The sequence below is a fragment of the Spea bombifrons genome, chromosome 6 (assembly GCF_027358695.1).
Source record: "Spea bombifrons isolate aSpeBom1 chromosome 6, aSpeBom1.2.pri, whole genome shotgun sequence".
Taxonomy (NCBI): domain Eukaryota; kingdom Metazoa; phylum Chordata; class Amphibia; order Anura; family Pelobatidae; genus Spea; species Spea bombifrons.
Genome location: NC_071092.1, coordinates 27,722,381 through 27,740,230, shown reverse-complemented (window position 1 = coordinate 27,740,230; position 17,850 = coordinate 27,722,381). Strand labels below are relative to the sequence as shown.

The 17,850-nt window shown below is 38.4% G+C and overlaps 1 protein-coding gene across 1 annotated transcript; it reads right to left on the bottom strand.

Annotated features, from left to right (window-relative positions):
* On the bottom strand, positions 1-17,616 carry STXBP3 (syntaxin binding protein 3). Its single transcript, XM_053469786.1, has 19 exons — positions 17,505-17,616; positions 14,599-14,648; positions 12,417-12,498; positions 11,833-11,909; positions 11,158-11,236; positions 10,681-10,781; positions 9,956-10,104; positions 9,252-9,342; positions 8,978-9,102; positions 8,636-8,740; positions 7,666-7,723; positions 7,092-7,157; positions 6,749-6,829; positions 6,305-6,443; positions 5,686-5,792; positions 3,130-3,222; positions 2,325-2,410; positions 1,481-1,629; positions 1-834 (listed from the first exon to the last, which is right to left on the bottom strand). Exons 1-19 carry the CDS (start codon positions 17,548-17,550, stop codon positions 740-742), a joined length of 1,779 nt encoding a protein of 592 aa, XP_053325761.1. The 5' UTR covers positions 17,551-17,616; the 3' UTR covers positions 1-739.
* Between the last annotated feature and the right edge of the window lie 234 nt (positions 17,617-17,850).

The following is a 17,850-nucleotide window of genomic DNA, read 5'->3' as shown; positions in this document are numbered from 1 at the left end:
TTCCTTAATAGAAATCTTGTATTTTACAATCAATTCAGTAATTTACACAAACAGATAACATTGTGAGAGGCATAACTTATACCAAGAAGGTCAATACGGTGTGGTGGGTGTCATCTAAATGCCACAAAAAACTGTAGGCAACCAAGACAGGACTTGAAATATATTTTGTGTTGTCATCAACAAAACGCAGGAGCCGGGAACTGCTGTGCTGCTAGTGCCGGGTCAACTAGTTTGTTTTAAAGCACTCAGAAAGCAACTCATACTTGTTTCAAGCGCAGGCCCAGTGATGCTTTGCATATGTTTGTTGAATTATTTTTAATTCAATAATGCTAGATTTTACATTTCCAAACATAAATATTTTTTTTTTTAAAACATGCAAAAAAAGTCAGAGGAATTAGAACTGCACCATAAACTCTGAATTATGAAAGTATTTTATAATTTTATCTAGCCATAAAAAAAAATCTCTATTTAGATATGATGTGTGTGCATTAAACAATACCTCAGTACATAGGGATACAACAAACAGAACTATTGCCACAAAAAAAGCCGTACAAGCTTATATTTCAGTGCTTTCCAAAGAATCTCAGTGGTAAAGTTATTGATAAAAATGATATCTTAAAGTGACAAAAATACATTCCAGTTGTATTATGAAACATACCCTTAGCTCTGTAAAATGTGATAAGCACACATTTTGCAGTTGATAGGTTTCCCTGTATAAAGTATACAAGCAAAAGCTCTTTTATTCACTGATCATGGTAAAGGTCTCTTTACGGGGTTTAGTAAGGTCCTTTATATCATCCAGCATTCTCTTTGGAGTGATAATGTGAGTGGAACCTGAAACAGATAACATTACAAACATTATGATAAAGATCAGAACAATAATACATAGTAAATCCCAGACACAAATCATGAAAACCATGTGACCAAGACTGAGGTATTGACCACATATCAAAACTTACAACCACCGGGGACATGTTGGATGTGGAACAATATTGCTTAGAATGAAAGCAAATGAGGAGGCAATGTGGTCCCATGAATCCTAGATCTGCAAACTCATAAGGTAACCCAAGAGGGGTGCATGGGATTTTACAGGCTCTATTATGAATATCAGATAAAATAGACTAGTAATATAGGGTTCCACGAAACTCTTCTTGCTTGGCTCTGATGGTTATATTGAGAAAGGTGAGCCAGTATAATTTCCAGTAGGGATCTGGCACATAATCCTCTGAGCATTATCTGCGGGTTGCTGATTAATTATGTATAAAGATACATGAAACGTACGGTACTTTAAACTAAATCTGTTTGCTATATGCAGCGCCCCTGGAGCCTTTGAAAATACTCCCAAGTATATCTAAAAGCCAAGGACCTTTAGATCTGCACTCTGACATTGAAAGTTATAGGACCTGCCCATGTACATGTAGGTCTAAGACACACTTAAATAAAAATCAAAGCATTGTGTTATACACTGCTCATCACTTACCAATTAAAACCTGGATAAATTTATTGGCTTGTGTCACTTCATAAGCACAACGGATTTCGGAGTATGTTATTCCTCCAATTACAAAGATGATGAGCTTGGACACATTCTTTTTGTCCTCCCGGGACATAGTGTTCTGTTTCTGGCGGGCGCTGAAAAGAGATGAAGATCACCCACAAATACAGAACAGATGTGCAGGATATGCCAATTCAAATACTAAACTTCTACTGGCATACAAAAACTATTTAATTGCCTATAATTGATTATACAAAAATCACTGCAAAATGTAAACAATACCTTACATTAAGGACTGACACGGTTTTTGTCCTAAGCGCTTTATTAAAGTTTTAAGAGAGGTCTCACATTGTAACATTTGTGTTAAGGGAAGATTAAAGACCATTGGAAGCTTGATCGGGGGCTAAAAGTGCACAATTTGAGCAGTGCATCCTTGCTCTAATACATGTGAGCTGAAGCCTTTGGTGGATTGGGAAAGTTTTTAACTCCATAATGTACACAATTGTGATATCTTTATTTCGCTGTACATCTGTCGTGGAGAAATAAGAGTAGCAACACAATCTGAAATTGTAGAAGCTACATGTGAAAAAGCGGAATACTAAATATATATTTCAAAATCCTTGTAAGAATTTTTCAAGGGGGTTTTATATTATATTCTTTTTTTTGTATTTATAAAGCACTCCAATTATCTGGTTTCATTTATATTCTCTGGAGGTGTTGAAGAGGTGCTGAGATTACAATTGATATAACTATGATTAAACACATTCTTTTTATTAATATGGAGTCATCTGAGGGGAACTCTGGGAACTTCTTTATAAGCCATCTTACTCACCTGACTGCGCCGGAGCCATTCCACACAGCTGGGCACTCTGAACAGTACGGCCATGCCTTAGAATCTAGCTTGTTCTCCATACTGTCCTAAAATGAATGAAATATTATTATAATCACAACAACATGACATTCCAAGATCTCTTTCAGCTGTACAATTACCGTATTAATTGGATGCATCTCTTTCAGATGGTCCTTATATCAATACAGCACTAAAAAAAAGTTCAAAAAGAGTATTTGCTTCGAAACATCATAAAAAAAGGTTCAAGGTAAAATCCACTATCATATGCACCTTGACGGTACTGTACGTTTAATACTTTCAGGGATTTTTATACCATAATGATGGGAGTCTTTTTGCCATTTTTTAACCGTAGGTTTGCTAAACCATGATTAGCCTTTTCGATAGTTGATGTGCCCACAAATACTTCGGGCTTAAAGGGTTTGGGTGTGATATATTTATTTATTTATGTTTTATTTTTTTTACTTGTAGTGGTACGGCTAAGAAATAGTGGGGCACCCTATTTAGTTTATTTTACATTTTTTTTGATATTTCATTCTCATCCTTCTGATCTCTCCCACACTGATCAAGCTGTGATTCAGCAAGGATGAATCCATAGCCTTCCATTGCTGATGTGATCAGCCAGCACGGGTAGCAATAGAGATGTAAAACTTCTGGAAATTTTGAAGCCATGGAATAAAACAGGAAAGACAGTCCCCAGACTGTCATTAGTCAGCCTGATCTTCCATGCAGCGGCAGTCTGTGTGTACGCTTCCGCGCACACAGATCAGGGTACGGTAATTCTTCTCACCTCAATAATATCTTTAATTACTGGTGTCCACCGGGATAGCTGAAATGTTTCCTCGTTCGACCGATCTCTCCTAGCTGGTTTACGCTGTGAAGACTATAAAAGCAGGGACAACATGACAAAAATAATGAAAAAATGATTTTACATGAAATCGTTTTCTGCAATTTTCAGTTATCATTTTTGGGACTCTTAGGCAAATGGTGTTGTGGAGTAGGATAACCTTTTACTATTTCTTAAAATCACAGTATTTGCTTCAGAGGCATCTGAGACATGCAGAGTCATGTGCAGAGGTGGGGTGTAAAGGGATCATGGGTATAACATCCGGGGGAAGTCCTGAAAAGCCAAGCTGTGTAAACAGATGCCTAAGAAGCTCTTAGCATGGAGCGCCAACAAAAAAATATTGCCAAATGTGATATGCTGGAAAAAACTCATATGCTTCAAAAAACCTGAAAATTTACACACAGTTAATGAAACTGGAAAGCAGGGATATGGCAGAACAGAAAAAATCTCGGCAGCTAGACGCAAATCAGCTGTTTGCAGATGCAAAGGCGCGACACAGAGTGTTCACCGGTGAAATGATACTGCCTATAACACAACAGCATGGTCACAACAAACACAGTATTTAGAAAGGGGAACCTAACGCAGAACCTAGTGAGGTCAGAACTATTGATGCAGTCCATGTCAGAGGAGTAAGCAAACCACCAGATAACCAATTTGTTTCATACACAGCCGGTGGAGAGCTGGACTAAAATTAGATTCTCAGACAAATCAATTTAACATTTTCTTTCAGGACTGACCTGATTCCACAGGAAAGACAGTCTTAAAGGGAATAAAGAAAACAGGTTAGTTTAAGCAGAAAACGGATATAAGAGAAGCATAGCAGGCATGCGTCTGTCTATATCGCTGGGAAAAAGCCGTGTGAGTGTAAAGAGGTGATCAGCACCGCCAACTGTGGAAGCCATATACCCAATATTCCTATAAACTACAATGCAAACTAATCCACACACTAAATGTAATTTAATAGAAGTGTAAGCAGTATCCACGCGGAAGACATGCAATGCAACAACAATGTGTATGAGAAACTAATTGGAGAAATTGCACCAAGTAGTAAAGTAAGAGACCTTTAACTCTCACAGGGCAAAAACGTATTGAGCTGCAAAAAATAAATCTTTATGGACCTATGCGAGTAACTTTCAGCTGGAACAGAACAATTTGTTAAAGTGCATCAGAAAGCTGCACAATGGCACACAACATGATGTTAAGCTCCAGCCGGCAGATTACACAAGGCAGCAGAAAGAAAAACTCAACCATAGCAATAGAACGTTTGAGGAGATCTTAGACCTTCTATGTATGGCAGCACCCCGGAGAAAAGTTCTAGCATTTACACAGTATAAGACTCAATTATTCAGTTCAATGGTCTGCGTGCGTCCAGTTAAAAATAAGGCCTTGTGAAACAGAGAATTTCTGTTTAGTTGCCCACGGCGGCCTCTGCATTCTATAACTTGCAGGTGTCCTCACCCATCATGCCTGCCTCAAGGCTGTTGGATCAAGATGTACAGGAGACAACATGCCAGGCAGCCCTCTAAGGCTTGTAACATTTGTAACGCACATTTTCAATTATACATAAAACAAATACAATTTTGGTGTTTTGGTTTCCAATCAAAAACCAACAGATGAGAAAAGACAGGCAGCACAGAGGTAACAGAACATCTGGGTGCCTGAAATGCACTCCACCTGTGTAGACATTCTACAAGCAAGATTATAGCTTTCCTCACTTAATGTCAAAGCAACTACACTTAACTGCAGACACCCTGGATAATAACTGTGCAAATATACAGCTACAGAGCCAGAAAATTGCCCACCAATACAATAGGTGTGTGAGTTGGCTCGTATGGCACAGACTACAGTTTGGTACGGTCCGATCATGTTCCTGTTGCATTTGTCTCCATTCTAATTTCAATTGAATCTTGCATTCAATTGTTATTGCTGTAGACACCGATTAGTGATAACACAGTTTGTTGTTGATTTAAATAGACCTGGCACCTACACAGATTTTAGAATTATCAAACTATAATTGCTTTGGAAATACGGGGTCTAAAAGGAAATTAGTTTGGTTAAGTGGCTTGTGAGACAAAATATGCTCTATTCACCTCGCTCCACCTTCTAAACTGCCACAGCCAATCAGCTTCCACGGGGGGAGGAACTAAATATAGGGGAACAAATCAGATTCTGCGACAAGTCATTAAGACTGGGGACTGGTAAGCATTGTAATGGACATATAATAATATTTAAAGCACAAGCTGACTTGGTTAACTTCCACTTAAACAAACCATTAACTGCACTCTCTAGTTTGCTTGCTCAAACACACACATTAAAAAAAACACACAAAAAATGTCCATAACTAAAAAAAACCCCAACTATTTCTGGGAAGGGTTTGGGTATCCAATGTAACACAAATTGAGTATATCTGGGAAATGCTCAGTGGAAAAAGACTTGCCAGGGTGTGTATTGGCTGGTGAATACACAGAGATGTAATGCATTGTTCATTGCTTCCCTTACCTTGGAGACAACCGGGACCCCAAGATGCTTCCAGTTCCTTAACGCATCCCCATCACTTTCAATCTTGGCATGCTGGATCAGCCGGTCTAAATTTTCTTGTGTGGTTCCTTTATCAAAAAGAGGATATTGCCGAAATGTTACAGTTTTAAGTTTAACAGTTGGTTCTCATGTGCAAATTCCAGTAAAGCCAGTGTGTAAATCTATTAAAAACTACTATTAGTGGATGGCTTTAACTGTTGCCCAAGTATACATATATGTAGGCAGCTCTGTATCATCTAAAATGTGATCATATGCAGCACACCACTATAGTTTTGTTTGGATGCTCGCTAAGCATTAATGACCGCCTGGAGATAAGAGGTATTCTCTCTGATTCGAAATACACAATTAAATCTATGCCTCATGGTAAGTTTGCTTTGCAGCCATTGCTGATTGAATCTACTTTATAGGATATCACAAACCGGGGCTTTCGTCAAATATTTAATTTTGCTTCTAAATGTTTTTATACAATCTTTTCTTAAATGATACTTAAATATACGCTAATGACAGCGACTCAGACAGCAAACTCACTGAGTCGTAGCAATTTTTAACTTCTTTTAGAGGTTCTCTCCCACTGACTTACCATTCTCAACAAAGATGTACAGCAAGATGGCTCTTATTTTGTCATAGTTGTCTAGTTCCTTGTTGAGCAAGACGGGAAGCAGGACCCGCATGTGCTCCTTCACCTTCTGTCCATCAACATCTGTGCCTAAGGCTAGATCCTGTAACAAACAACGTAATCCTTGTCTATTATGTTGCTTTCTTCCGGAGAGACAGAATTACATTTTGGTTGGATATTACAGTAGATATCTGTCCCAAAATAGACAAAATGGGCATCTAACTAACTTAATCAAACAAGCACTTCCATGTCCAAGAGCAATTGTGCAAATAAAATAGCTGTTACTAGGGTGCCAAGTTTCTGTCAGTAACAATCTTATACAATGGACATATATGAATATTATCAGACGCAATGGAAATAAGGAAGCAATTTTGTGACTTTGTTGGATTTTCTTGCACATATATTTACTTGTTCAACTTTGCAGAGCTTCTCGATGTTTCCCTCAAACTTCTTCATGCAATCCTCAGCTAAACTGAGATGTATAGTTTGCTGTAATAGAAACGGGAAGAGGTACATTTACAATATGGTCACCCGCTGAAATATTAATAGGCACACAAAACTATGGCTGAATATATTGTAATATACAATAATATGGCATTCTAGAGAATATATATTCTCAGCACCATAGGAGCATGCTCGCTGGAGCCGACACTTTATAACGTGTAGTAATGACTAGCGAAATGCCAGTTTAGAGACACCCTTTTGAGACATGAAGGTAGGATGTTCAACTAACAGACAAAAAGGTACCCACCTTGCTGATCTGCTTTCGGAATTGGGGCATTTTTTTCATTAGATTGGACAAGTTACCTATGGAGAGCTGTCAAGGAATAGGGAAAAGAGATTAGTTGGACTTTTTCTGCCAGCTGATGTTTTCACCCAGCACAATAACGGTATCATGGCAATAGTAATTGGAGGTGATCTAGAAATTTGGCAGTAAGACAGACCGAACACAAAAAAAACATTAAAAACATTTTTAACACAGTTTGTGCGGGTTTCATCGGACTCAAAACGATCAAAGTATTCGTCTTGATAACCAAGGAATTGTGGGAGCGGTAGTATTTACAAAGCACATATAGGGCTATTTGGTTTAGAGCCACTATAATATTGCTTAGCACATTTTAGGTGCATGGAGTCGGGGAGCGGGGTTGTATGTGGAAAAGGGGGAAGAAAAAAAAGATGTTTGGGGGTATGTATTTACATGCTTGCACATAGTAATACATTCGTGTTTCACTTTTTCTCTAGAACTACTGGTTTTGTTCAGTAATTGAGTACCAATGACAAGAAAAACAACTACGGTGAAAAACAGCAAGTAAGTGTATCAATACCTTTCCTTCAGTTTCTTTTTTGCTAGAAGATGTTTCTTTGACAAGCTTTGGGATTTCTCTGTAAATCAGGAAATTGACAATAAATATCCCCCTGTATGTTACAGTATACTGGATCAATAAAAAGCACATATTTTGTGTATTCCATCGTTTGTCACTTTACTCCTTGCATACAAATGTTACTTGGTTGTAGAAAATAAGATACATACATGGAGTGTGCCTGCTGGTAAATAAAGGGTTCTAAAGGGCCTCTAAGCAAAAGCCTTTTAGGACATACATGTATGAAAGGGTTAAAATATTGAACTGCTTAGGAAATATTCTTCAAAAACCGGTTAAACCTTCCTAGGGGGCGTGAATTCTTAGACATTAAGCCCTACTTGCACCCCCCAAAATATATATAATTCGTGTGGGTACATTAAATGACAAAAGGAAAAGAACGGTTGAAAACTGCGAAAAACACAGTGAAAACACGAAAACTGCTCTGGTCCAGTAGCATAAAATAGACCTGTTTATTAAGGGGTTAAAGTAAACCAATGCTTGCAAGATGAAAATTAAACAAAAACATGCAATTAGGGTCACATTTAAAACAGGCTGCAGTGATATGAAAGGTCTTAGGAGAAGGATCCTTTTTCTTTACATGTGTTATCCTGTCACATTTTATATCGTTAGCGTTAAGGTTATTTTTCAATGTCTCCCTATTGCAATAATAGAGCAAGTATCTTTATAGATTAGTATCAGATAAAAAAATATACATGAAGGGTAGCATATAAGGTGATTCTGGTGCAAAGGTTGAAAGGAGGTCTTAACATCATAGCAGCCAATTTCTTTGGATGCTGTGATAAGAACACTTTCTACGCTTTGCACCAGACTTTTTTTTTTTCCACAACCCCCATAGTACTTTGCTAGTACAAAAATGTTTTATGTTTAGTGATTTGTTTAGATTACTACATGGTCACGGCAAAAGCATACTTACTCCAAGACGGCAGCAATGTGTCTGTGACGGATTTTAGCCCACAAGTCATCCGATTCATCTAAACGCGCGTCTCTGTCTTTTGCTGTAGAGTGGTCAGTCCCATATCTACAAGACAATATCGTTAGTACCAAATCCGTATCAAAATTAAAAATAAATAGGAAACAAGTACTGAATCGCTGCTGTTCTGAACCACAACAGGTATATTTTCCAACGGTATGTGGACAAATATTAACTACACTAGAAAATACAGAAATCAAACAGATTACATAGCAAAGTGATTGTGATTAAATACTAATAATAAAGCGTACATAAAGTCACAACTAGACAGCAAATAATACTTACTTGTAAATATCATTCTCAATGGGAAGAAGGTCATAGATCATTGCTTGATACGTCAGCTCGTGCAGTACAGTGGACACTGGATCGAATCCCCTGTCTAGTATAAGCAGCTGGGACTGAGTTTTCGTCTGGGAGAATAAAGAGACAGATATATAGTTACACTGTTGAATGTTTAATCTATGCAGCGTGGCCAGACTCGGCCCACAGTATTGTGACAAGGACACATTTATACCTCGTAACGACCAATTATTAGTGAAGATATTATGACGCGCATTACCTTAAACTGGTCTCTCTCATCCATTTTGTAATACTCAACAAGCTTTTCTTCTACGAGATTTGCCAAGTCCTCAGCATTATCCAGCGGATCCCTACAAGGTCAACACAACTCCAAAATGATAAACAGCAATAAACCTTTCTTCATAAACAGTATATGGGCATTTCAGAAGTCAAGCTTTCCAGTTCAAGTCTATTGCACTCCATAAAGCAGGTTATAGGATCCTAATCTGACATCAATTATTTTTGTTATATTAAAAAGGATAGTTTAATTCCTGAGCAACGATGAATGAAGTACTTTAATGTACACTTTTACATGGAAGAACAAAAAAAATACTAAAGGTTACAGCTCCAGAATGTCAGTGTTCTGCTGTCTATGGAAATGCTCCTGGACCTCTAATGCGAGAGGTCCCCTTGTGTGATGGAATACATCTCCACAAAGCAAATAACTAGAGGTGGCAAAAGAGAGCAAATGCATAGATAGATTCAGTAAAATCCCCTCTATGTCATTGTAATAACATTACAAGGTAACACAGCTATAATAAGCATTAAAGTGCATTTGTTGGCTACCTTGTACCTTTAAGCAAATAGACAATAATGTTGGATCCTGTGTAATTTTACTATCACGAATCAGCCATGTGAATCTGCACCCTCCCTAGCAGAAGGACATTAAAGTAAAGATCAGCTGACACAGGCCAAAAGTCTCACTTCTTGTAACGGACTCCTGGGTTTTCATCCAAGGTCGCACATAAGGTCACAATTTGTTGGGCTATAGTTTCCATGCCCAATTCTTTATCTTCAGCCTTATCAGGACAGTAGATAAGGCGAAATGCATCAGGGACATTCAGCAGAAAGACCTGGACAAAGAACGTAAAGCAAGTAAGTTGTATTTGTCTTGACAGTAAATAATTGTGCATCGGCAAAAATACAATTCCAACATACGTGCCCCCATCAGGCCCATTAAAGGTTCGCTAAGTATCAAAATTCAACGGAAGCCAAATAAAAACTCCAAAAAGCAATTATTTAATTCTATGTTGGTCATTTCTATTATAAATGGATTGCTCTGGTTTTATAAATACAGGTGGCTCTGCTTGTCCTCTAGATATAATGTATTTTACACACCATAGAGGTACGGTAACGCTCACTGTTATAACCAACAGGCAAAAGGCTTCTAATTTTTGTTCTACTGACCAAGAGGAGTGTCTGCCTCACGGTTCTGCAGATTACTTCTTTGTCTACACATTAACAAACAGTAACCTTTACAAAACAAAAGTTTTATTACATGATAGAAGTCATTATTCCTGTAATGTTTTCATTTTAGAACTTCCCCTTTATTAACTGCTACTAGTTTTCTTTATATAACATCAAGCCTTCTCTCCAATGTTACTCCTGTAACGATATAATGATTGAGACATACAATGCATAACATTTACCTGGGATTCTTTAGGAAAAAATGAAATATTGATTTCTTTGCATCTTTTAATTGCTTTTGAGTGGCATGACTTCAGCTTCCCAAACAGGTTATCTGGACAAACTGGAATATAAAAACGCGTCAGAGAACCATTATAGGAAATCTATTATTTAAACTGCCAAAAGGAATAACATTATTTCACATCTACAATTAATCAAAAATTATTAAGTACAACAGCCAAAATATAAACATTTTTTATAGAGATTAATGTAACTTTTGTGTGACAGATCCACTTGAAGTTCAGCAGACTTTTTTTTTAACTGTAACATACACTAAAGATCTGGGAAATTATGCGTCTGTTTAAATTCTAATAAAAAAACAAAAAAGAAAGCGCACAACCAAATTATTGAATATTTATATTGGACAATAACAGCATCACAGCATTATAACAAATACAGGTTAAGAGGTAAAGCACATCTATCTGAGTAAGGGGACTTACCGTCAGTGAAATATACATATGCGGCTTTGTATTTGCTGGAAGATTTATTCTGGAAGTCATTCACCAAGCAATCTATGGACTAAAACACAAACTATCAGTAAGCAGGAGCATTTGTGCCTTTATGTTTAGCGATTTATCGATAACGCCACTAAAATATTACTCACAATGACCAGAAACAAACATGTTAGTATAAATTAAATTGATACACGTTCAAAAACATACATAGCAGACACAGCAGTAATTCCAACATGTTTTTACACACAGAGGAGCTGCTCAATGAAGATGAAAATGGTGATACATCTATAGGAATACTTCTGTCGCTTGCAAGAATTTGAAGTGTTTCCCAATTGAAATGCAAGAGGAAGTGCAGCCACTTCTGACTTTCCTTTCTATATCCCGTAAATTAGTGCTTAGACCTGTAGACCGGAATATTTCTTCTTTGCCTGCACGGGAAGCAAAATAACTGATCTGCAGCAGAACAGAGTTCCTGAAGCAGATGAATTGAATGCTGCTGGACTACAAGTTATAGATATGCACAACCTGTGATGATAACGCAGTTACTGTGCAAACTACATTTATTTCAAATAAAAAAAGCCATTTAGTCATGGTTAAGGCAAAACTCAAAACATTATTATTGTTCCAGCAATAGCACTGCTGTGACAAATCAACACAAACCTTTTCCGTGGGAGATAGAAAGTATATGGCTTTCAAGTGTTGAACCGGCTGTCTGTTCTTAAAAACGTCTTCCACAACTAGAGAGACAGAAATACACACGAGTTAAAGCTATATATATTTATGTACCCAGAAATGGTTTTCCTTCTCAGTGAATCAGAAACAGACTGATTGTTCTAGGGTTATTTTACTGCTGCATTATTTTGGGCAAAAGAAAGAGATCCGTGGGGTTTCTCAGCATGCATAAACTATGATTCCTTCATTGACCTATACAGCTGTTAACATTAATTATTATCAAAACTGCTAAAATAATGCAATAGGGTCATTTCACTTCACTTCACTATATAGCACTGCAAAATATAAGTTAATAAACAATAATTCTGCAGACAGCACTTTATTTGCTCACCTAGCAATAATTAAAAGTGGTTTATATTTACAATGAATCATAGTACTGTCAATATTAAATAATAATGAAACACAAATTCTAAAGCTGAAATGTATTCTTGTTTAAAAACACAGATATATATGTCCCTCCGACACAAATACAAAGATTTGTTTTGATGACCACATTTAGGAGAAACCATTACCTGTTACACCCTCTTGCAACAAGTCTGTCATCTTACAGCATGATGTCAGCAACTTGGTCGTAAAATGGTCCAAGAGTAAAATCTGCAATTTTTAATTATTATTTTACTGCACTTTCAATTAGAATAGATAAATAAAATAAATGAGAAACCTTGGTTTTTTCCCGGATAATACTATAGCAAGTGACCTTATAGAAAAAAAAGGTCCAAATAAATAAATAAAAATAAAACAGGCACATAAAGGAAGTTACATGCGAAAAACATGACGTGAACAAAATAAGAATTACAGTTACTGATAAATGCACAAAATTGCAAATTCCTGCAAAATAAACACACACACACATTATATATATATATATATATATATATATATATATACATACATACATACATACATACATATTTTGTAGCTTGCTTTTCAGTACTCCTTAATACTTATTCCAAAACAAGAGGTCCTCATTCATAAAAAGGACAAAATATATACACAGTGTAAACTCATAATGTGTATACAAAAATATATAAATTTGTGATCTACATCACACACAGGGTTATTTCTATATACATTTTATGGGTTTACACTATTTGTATATTTTTTCCCTTTTATGTACGAGCAACTCTTGTTTTGGAAGTTACTGCTAAATCCCGATGCCAAAACAACAATGCATGGAATTACTTAGCAAATCTGAGTTACCAGAACATTGCCTGCGCTGGGTCTTTTAATAGGGCTGCATACACATGTGCACCTACCCAGAGCTTCTGCTTCATTCCAGAATGATATAAATAATGTAAATAATGTAATTATGTAAATGCACAGCATTTTGTTGATATGGAGTAGAGGATAGCTTGTGGGTGCACATGCAGCCCCACACGTATTTTCTTAATCCGGCATAGAAATACCGTATTTGCTCGATTATAAGACGACCCCGATTATAAGACGACCCCCCAAAATCAAAATATTAATTTAGGAAAAAAACAAAAAGCCTGAATATAAGACTACCCTATAGGGAAAAAGTTTTACCAGTAAATATTAATTAATGTAAATTATTTTCATGTTTAATAAAAGCTATGATTGAGAAAAATATATTTTTTAAATTTCCTTTTATTTGCCAACCTGCCCCCCCCAGTTATGCCACTCTGCCCCCAGAAATGCTTTATACCCCCCTATTTGCCACTCTGCCCCATGATATGCCTTATACCCCTGTATGCCACTCTGGCATATAGGGGGTTAAAAGGCATATCATGGGGCTGAGTGGCATATAGGGGGGTATAAAGCATTTCTGGAGGTATATAGGCATATCATGGGGCTGAGTGGCATATAGGGGGTTAAAATGCATTTCTGGAGGTCCAGAAATGCATTTTAACCCCCTATATGCCACTCAGCCCCATGATATGCCTTTTAACCCAGCATGTACTGGCTGCCTTGGCTTGATAGGAGTGTGATTGCTGTTAGCAGTTTGATATATATATATATATATCAAACTGCTAACAGCAATCACACTCCTATCAAGCCAAGGCAGCCAGTACATGCTGGAACCTGGGGATGATAGCAGTGGGATTACAGCCTCCATATGCCATGCTACAACCCCCACCCCCCTTACACATCCATGCTATCACACACACACTCACACTCATTCACAAACATTTAAATACTCATTCATTCCCTTAATCACACACACTTCACACATACTCAAAAACCCTCCCCCACCCCCTCACCTGAACTGCAGATCTCCCACTCGCAGACTTCTGCAGGGGACCGGCTGTAGCAACTTCTCTGGCCCCGCCCCCAGAGGAGGGAGGGGGAGATAGAGTTCTGTGAGGACGCTGCAAGCTTCCTGCCCTGCTTCTAACAGAAGAGACGCTGCTCGCGACCGGTAAGCAGCATGGCGCCAGCATTTTTTTGGGGTCTGATTAGAAGACGACCCCGATTATAAGACGAGGGGTATTTTTCAGAGCATTTGCTCTGGAAAAAACCTCGTCTTATAATCGAGCAAATACGGTAATAAGAGGGGAAGCTTGTAAATACCTTCATAGCCAAGTGGCTAATAGAATGTACAGCTAACAAGTTATTCCCCAAGAGTCGCCTTGTCATTCTTCAATGGTATGTGCACTTTAAATCTCACTCCCGGTTGGCTTATGAAAAGTGTTTATAGTCAGAAATCCAAAAAGGTTTATTTTTAAGCATTACCTTCCATTCATCCGCTTTTCTGCAGTCATCCAGCACTTCTGCTTTGATCCCTGAAATACAGAAGTAACAGATATTGCTAAATGTGATGGTCTATCAATCAATAACACAATTTTTTCTAGCATGTAGATTGATGAGGCAACAGTACAAACTTTTTTCAATGTGGTTTGTTCTGTGGTATGCATTCTTTGCCCTGCGGGGGTGTTTTTAGGTGAGAGAGAGAGAAAGGAGAGAGCGAGAGAGAGAAAGGAGAGAGCGAGAGAGAGAAAGGAGAGAGCGAGAGAGAGAAAGGAGAGAGCGAGAGAGAGAAAGGAGAGAGCGAGAGAGAGAAAGGAGAGAGCGAGAGAGAGAAAGGAGAGAGCGAGAGAGAGAAAGGAGAGAGCGAGAGAGAGAAAGGAGAGAGCGAGAGAGAGAAAGGAGAGAGCGAGAGAGAGAAAGGAGAGAGCGAGAGAGAGAAAGGAGAGAGCGAGAGAGAGAAAGGAGAGAGAGAAAGGAGAGAGCGAGAGAGAGAAAGGAGAGAGCGAGAGAGAGAAAGGAGAGAGAGAAAGGAGAGAGCGAAAGGAGAGAGCGAGCGAGAGAAAGGAGAGAGCGAGCGAGAGAAAGGAGAGAGCGAGCGAGAGAAAGGAGAGAGCGAGCGAGAGAAAGGAGAGAGCGAGCGAGAGAAAGGAGAGAGCGAGCGAGAGAAAGGAGAGAGCGAGCGAGAGAAAGGAGAGAGCGAGCGAGAGAAAGGAGAGAGCGAGCGAGAGAAAGGAGAGAGCGAGCGAGAGAAAGGAGAGAGCGAGCGAGAGAAAGGAGAGAGCGAGCGAGAGAAAGGAGAGAGCGAGCGAGAGAAAGGAGAGAGCAAGGAGAGAGCAAGAAGAGAGCGAGAGAGAGCAAGAAGAGAGCGAGAGAGAGAAAGAAGAGAGCGAGAGAGAGAAAGAAGAGAGCGAGAGAGAGAAAGAAGAGAGCGAGAGAGAGAGAAAGAAGAGAGCGAGAGAGAGAAAGAAGAGAGCGAGAGAGAGAAAGAAGAGAGCGAGAGAGAGAGAAAGAAGAGAGCGAGAGAGAGAGAAAGAAGAGAGCGAGAGAGAGAGAAAGAAGAGAGCGAGAGAGAGAGAAAGAAGAGAGCGAGAGAAAGAAGAGAGCGAGAGAGAGAAAGAAGAGAGCGAGAGAGAGAAAGAAGAGAGCGAGAGAGAGAAAGAAGAGAGCGAGAGAGAGAGAGAGAAGAGAGCGAGAGAGAAAGAAGAGAGCGAGAGAGAGAGAAAGAAGAGAGCGAGAGAGAGAGAAAGAAGAGAGCGAGAGAGAGAGAAAGAAGAGAGCGAGAGAGAGAGAAAGAAGAGAGCGAGAGAGAAAGAAGAGAGCGAGAGAGAGAAAGAAGAGAGCGAGAGAGAGAAAGAAGAGAGCGAGAGAGAGAAAGAAGAGAGCGAGAGAGAGAAAGAAGAGAGCGAGAGAGAGAAAGAAGAGAGCGAGAGAGAGAAAGAAGAGAGCGAGAGAGAGAAAGAAGAGAGCGAGAGAGAGAGAAAGAAGAGAGCGAGAGAAGAGAGAAAGAAGAGAGCGAGAGAAGAGAGAGAGAGAAGAGAGAGAGAGAGAGAGCGAGAGAAAGAAGAGAGAGAGCGAGAGAAAGAAGAGAGAGAGAGAGCGAGCGAGAGAAAGAAGAGAGAGCGAGCGAGAGAAAGAAGAGAGAGCGAGCGAGAGAAAGAAGAGAGAGAGCGAGCGAGAGAAAGAAGAGAGAGAGAAGAGAGAGAAAGACACTGTGAATGTTGAAAAATGGTTTCCATAGGGAACAGCCTATAAATGGTAAAGATCAATTTTAGCAACAAAATATTTAAAAGGACACGTCTGACATCTGAAATATATCAGATGCAAAACAGGCATACAGGATTGGATTTTGGCTATTAACGCTAACCAACGAAATACCTAGCATATAAAATGACAGCTGCCCTTCAGAGACACAAAAATACCACCAAACTGCTTTTTTATAACCAGCACACTTTACCATAACCTTATTAAGATATAACTGTGAATGCGTTGTTTAGGTCTCAAGTCTCATATTTAATAATAACTACTAATAATTTAATGCAATTTAATAAAAATAACCAATATATAAGTGTAATAAAGGTCACCGTATCAGCTTGCAGGCGACAGTAACCATCTTAACTATTTATTATAGAATACAACTGACAACGGCAAGTTTAGGGTAATGTTAAGCACTTTTGGCATAAAATACCCCTACATTTTAAACCAAATACAAATGTAATAAACACTATTTATGACAACTTGTCGGTTGCATCCTATAATAAATAACGAAGATGGATTTTCAATATGAAAAATTATTTTTTTTCCAGATTATAATAATTTACCTGCATACAATGTAAAAAAAAATCTAATAAAACGATTGATGAAATTATTTTGTAAGAGCACTAGCAATAAACACACCGCATGATATAATTACATACGCTGCATATTAAAGCTTATAGCAGATTCATTCCTATGCTGCATACTAGAGGAGTTTTATACTTAAATATTATTTAAATAGGCAGCAAAAAAAATAATAATAATAAAAGTTTCAACATAAGAGACAAGCCTGACAATGAAAGATTTCTTCTTAACAGACCAATGTTTACAAAACTCGGCTTATTACCTCAGTTGGTTTTTGTTATTGTATTGTTACACAAACTGTAACAAACTACTGAGTATAACTAAGCGAATAAACAGCAATGTGTGGCGGGCATCTTTAGACACCTTTGCCCTCATAGAGTATAACTGAGGTGCTTTGCTATGCCCGGTAGAAGTTGCATACACTTCTGTGAGTGACATGTCTGACAGGAAGTTTGGAAACGTATAATGAGGTCACTGCAAGCCTAAAAACCGCTTTCGGAACACAAATGCGCCTTTAACCCCTTAGCATAACACCCCAATGATGTCACACTCACTTTGCCACACAACACTTTTCAACCCTTTATCCTGGGCCGCCGCCATGTCTGTTCCCCAGGACTCTCTTACGTCACCAGCAGAAAAAAAAAAACTAACTCAGTGAGCCGCGCCCCTTGGGCGCGACGTCCTGTACATCACAGCGGCAGGAGCTCTAAACACCGGAGACACAATGTTTTCACCTAACATGGTGCTCTAATATAGGTCTTTTAAATGCAGTCTGCTCTATCCGATTCACCTATTTTTGACATCCACAGTAATTCCAGTCTTAGTCTCTTCTTAGCTCCATTCAGAGGTGATAAGAGGCTAATTGGTCCCTGTTATTTTATATTCGTCTTTCGTTTTTTC

Bases quoted from the DNA above. Each gene is read 5' to 3' on its own strand.
- STXBP3 (XM_053469786.1), bottom strand. From the start codon at position 17,550: ATGGCGGCGGCCCAGGATAAAGGGTTGAAAAGTGTTGTGTGGCAAA. The intron at 11,910-12,416 runs GTAATGGTTTCT...CTGTCTCTCTAG, and splicing joins GTTGCAAGAGGGTGTAACAG to TTGTGGAAGACGTTTTTAAG. The intron at 1,630-2,324 runs GTGAGTAAGATG...ATCTCTTTTCAG, and splicing joins AATGGCTCCGGCGCAGTCAG to CGCCCGCCAGAAACAGAACA.